Consider the following 4,130-nt stretch of genomic DNA (forward strand, 5'->3'; position numbering starts at 1 on the left):
CACACACACACACACACACACACACACACACACACACACATTCTGGATAGAGAAGCACTATCCTAAGTGGTCTGTAGTGCCTCTCTCTCTTTCTTTGTCTCTTTGTCTCTCGCTCACTGGCGATCTCCGTGTGTCTTTTCCATGCAGAACTTTTTTCCGGAGCAGATGGTGGCTTTTTGTCAGGAGTCTGATGGCTCAATTCCTCCGTCACAGCTCTTACAGGTGAGTTGATGACTCAGTGAAGCAATACTATGAATTATACGAGCCCTGATATCTCAAGAGCGTTACCATCTGTTCATCCAAAAATATGCATGCGCATGCACAGACAGATTATGGTGCTGCGCTCAATTTGCTTCCCGATTTTTAGAAATATAAAATAAGCTGCCTCATTATTTCACTGCGATATTCATTTTTAATTCAGATTTTCATTATGATCTATTTTAAAAGCAGATACCCAAACAGTGCTGCATTCACTTCCCCTGCAGCAGTGCTATTATAGTTATTTTTATTTTATTTTGGCTTGTTCTTTTTAATTCAGTTTAGTTTTTAATATTTGAAAATGTTTGTTTAGTTTTGTTTTCTCTTGGCTTCAGTTTGAGTTTTAAGGTCACAGGTCAGATTTGGGGAAAATCACAGTTATTGCAATAAAAACACAGAACGTGTTGAACGCGGTTGACTCATAGAGACTCATCCAGACTTTCAGCAAACACGTCCACTAATGCCTCATCAGGCAAGCTGTAATAAAACTTTTTACCCAACTAACAAACACTCAAACTAAGGATATTTATTTTAGTTTGTTTTCCAAGTTCCACCAAATTATTTCAGTTAATTTTATTTATTTATATTTTATTTTAGTTAACAAACCATATTTAGTTTTGGTTAATTATAATATCCTTGCCCTGCAGCAGTATTAACGATAGATGTTGTTGTGCGTTCGTTTTCCAGAACTTTCTGAACTCGAGCAGCTGTCCAGAGATTCAGGGCTATCTGCATGTGAAAGAGCCTGGACGCAAGTCCTGGAAAAAGCTCTACATGTTCCTGCGCCGCTCCGGCCTTTATTACTCCACTAAAGGAACATCCAAGGTGAGAAAGTATTGCTTTATTGATTGTGGAAGTGGTGTGAAGTAAACTAGATCTAGGGCTTGTCATCTGCCTAATCCCACAATTTGTGTGTGTGTGTTTGCGCTTGTTGTGCATTAGCTTAAATCATATATCGCCACCCTCACAACCCCCACAGGAGCCCCGGCACTTGCAGGTTCTGTCAGACCTGGAGGACAGTAACGTCTTCACCGTCATCACGGGCCGAAAACTTCACAACGCCCCTACAGACTACCAGTTCTGCATCAAGGTAACACACAGACAAACCACAGACTGTAAATAAAGATGCAGCCACAGTGACATCACCCACTGGTTTGTGAAATCATGTTTTGAGGCTTCTGATTTTTAGGATTTTGGCCGCCTGGTTGTTATTTTTGTGGAGCCAGAGGTGACTGCGTTTGGGTGGTCAGAAAGCTGCATCCATAAACAGATATGTGCTATATTTAGCCATGATTTCATCCTAATTTTTGCTAAATAACATGGAAGTAGAACTTGACTCAGCAACACTGAAGCTAAGAGTTCTCGAATAGTTTGTTAGTAGAAGTAGTCACACTTCAGGCCTTATTATTAGCCACATAATTACACACAAAATGCTCCAAAAGGTACCAAATGCACAAACGCAGTTAAAGTGCAGTGATTCAGATTAGCTGAAATGTAGCTCAGCGGGCAGCTAGCGGCTACAGCTGATACTGCATAACTTCAACTTTAATAAAGTTTCAGTGCATCAGTAACAATGACTGTATACAGTCATTGGTCAGTAACAACACATCTCACCTCTCATTCTGTGGTTATAGAGGAAAGAACTGGCTGAACAGACTGTAAACATGCTTATTTATGCTGGGAAGTTGTGCTAACATGGGAGTCTGTGGGGATTGGTTCAGTCTTAGAGTCAGCCTCTAGTGGTCATTACAGGAAGTGCAGTTTTTAACTTCAGGGCTCCCACTAGAGATGAATATTATTGTTCTTTAATAGCTAAAAAATGTCTCATTTGACAGATTTTTTCACAGTTTTGAAATCTTTATTTAAAGTCAGTACTTCTCTGCATATGTTGTATGTAGTGGGCGTGTCTGTGAGGACACATGGGTTTAAAACAGCACAGCAGGGGTTTAAACACACTCTCAGTACTGTGCCCCGCTCCGGGTGGTATCTGCGGTGGGCGTACCTGCTGATCTGGGATAAGCTCAGGGGGATAAGCAGGGATGGCACAGGGAATCTGGCCCACCTGACCTCTTCACCTCTCTTTTACACACACACACACACACGTGCTAGACGATTGGCGTGTCAGATGCTGTCAGCGGGGGTGACAGTGCAGGATTGGGTGAGGGATTTTTCTTGGTGGGGTGAGGGGGTGGTGGGGTTTGTTGCCATGGTGACATGAATGAATTTATCAGTATGGGGTTGTATTTAGGGAGTAGTGTGCCTTATGCCCTTATTGGTGGTGGAAGGAGGAAAGGAAAAAGGAAAAAGTCTAAGCTGTGATTTTGGACGGAGTTGCCTGGAAAGTCGCAACTCTGTCCATAAATAAATCATAAAAAAATAGGTTTTCCTAACCTTACTGTATCACTTACTTTCATGTTATTTGACTGCATGCAGTGTATAAATATTTAATAAAGATTGGGTCATGTGGAAAATGCTAAATTATTTTCAATCGACTCCTGATTGCCACTCTAACCCCCAAAGCAGTCAGATCTTTGCTGTGATTAGGGCGCAGACCTGTGCTGCCGAGCACAACAGTGGCTGCACTGTGACTGTGTTCTGGCACGGTCACATGAAGCCTTATTACTGTTCATGTTTGCGATGTGCATCTTGTTAATCTAATTCCCCGCTGCGTCCTCTGTTTGGTCGACAGCCCAGCAAAGTGAGGAGCGACTGCAAGGAACTGAAAATGCTGTGTGCGGAGGACGAGCAGAGCAGGACTTGCTGGATGACTGCCTTCAGGCTGTTCAAAGTAAAAACCCTGCACTTTTCTTGCGTCGCAGTTGAACATTAATGAGTTAGTTGGTGCTTGGATGTTAAGCTGATGCCTTCTCTCTCCTGCCCCCGTAGTACGGAATAGTGCTGTATCAGAGCTACAACGTGCCCCAGCAGAGGAAGTCTAACCTCTCGCCTTTTACTGCACCTGTGGTGAGGATCTGCTCTCTGTGACATCGCCTTACTGCAGCTCTGCTCTAACAGCAGGGACGAATCCAGATTGATGCATGAATTAGCCGATAGTAATCTTGGGACGAAGCTCAAAGCTTCTTAAGGGGAAAAAACTTGTTTTATTGAAATGCTGAAATAGATTTTTATATTTGGATGACCAGGCTACTGCTGACGTTTGCTGCTAATGTAAGCAGACAGTTTACAGCAAAATGGCATCCATTAAAAAACATCTTATCCTATTTTTTTAATAAGTGAATATTTACATACTGTTCCAACACATGCACAGTTAACAGGAGAATTGTTTTTTGCAGGTGTGATGTGTAATCCCCTCGCACCATGAGGTGTTGAAAAAGGTGTCATAAGCTGCTTTGGAAAGATTGTGAATAGAATTAGTCGCAATTCTCCACAATTGAAGTCTGTGCCCTAACCTTAAGATTAGATACTTCTACAGCGAGTTAGCCTGTGTTTAAAACTTCACACACATACTCACAAACCCCGCTATCTGAAAGTGTTAGGCGATCAGTGGCAGCTCAAACTAAAAGCAGTTCCACTCAGTTTTCCTGATGTTTCCTGAACTCAGCGTTCAGTTTAGAAGCTGAAGCTGGGTTTGCCACTGCGCTTGTTCAATAGAGTAATGGTGTATGATTATCAAAGCTTTTAGGAAACGGTTAGAAAGACCGTGAGAAAAAGTTAACACAGCAGATCTTCGAGCATTATGTTTATTTAATGTAACTTCTTCTGAAAGGTGTTAGGATATAATATAACAATGACTCCTAAAAAGTGGAAAAATTAATGTTGGATTATTTTGTGAAGAGTAATATTATTATATTATATTATATTATATTATATTATATTATATTATATTATATTATATTATATTATATTATATT

General features: G+C 41.1%; 1 protein-coding gene across 7 annotated transcripts in view; it reads left to right on the plus strand.

Moving 5' to 3' along the window:
- LOC102299313 (growth factor receptor-bound protein 10) overlaps positions 1-4,130 on the plus strand; it is a 53,136-nt gene that overhangs the window by 38,021 nt on the left and 10,985 nt on the right. For all 7 annotated transcript variants that reach the window (XM_042226743.1, XM_005937300.3, XM_042226742.1 and 4 more), the window contains 5 exons: positions 148-222; positions 946-1,083; positions 1,238-1,348; positions 2,948-3,046; positions 3,145-3,222. In XM_042226743.1, the coding sequence (XP_042082677.1) occupies positions 148-222; positions 946-1,083; positions 1,238-1,348; positions 2,948-3,046; positions 3,145-3,222 (501 nt within the window). The remainder of the gene's footprint in view (positions 1-147; positions 223-945; positions 1,084-1,237; positions 1,349-2,947; positions 3,047-3,144; positions 3,223-4,130) is intronic.

This window comes from Haplochromis burtoni, unplaced genomic scaffold (genome assembly GCF_018398535.1).
Source record: "Haplochromis burtoni strain Fernald_Lab_line unplaced genomic scaffold, NCSU_Asbu1 Contig_225, whole genome shotgun sequence".
Classification (NCBI taxonomy): Eukaryota; Metazoa; Chordata; class Actinopteri; order Cichliformes; family Cichlidae; genus Haplochromis; species Haplochromis burtoni.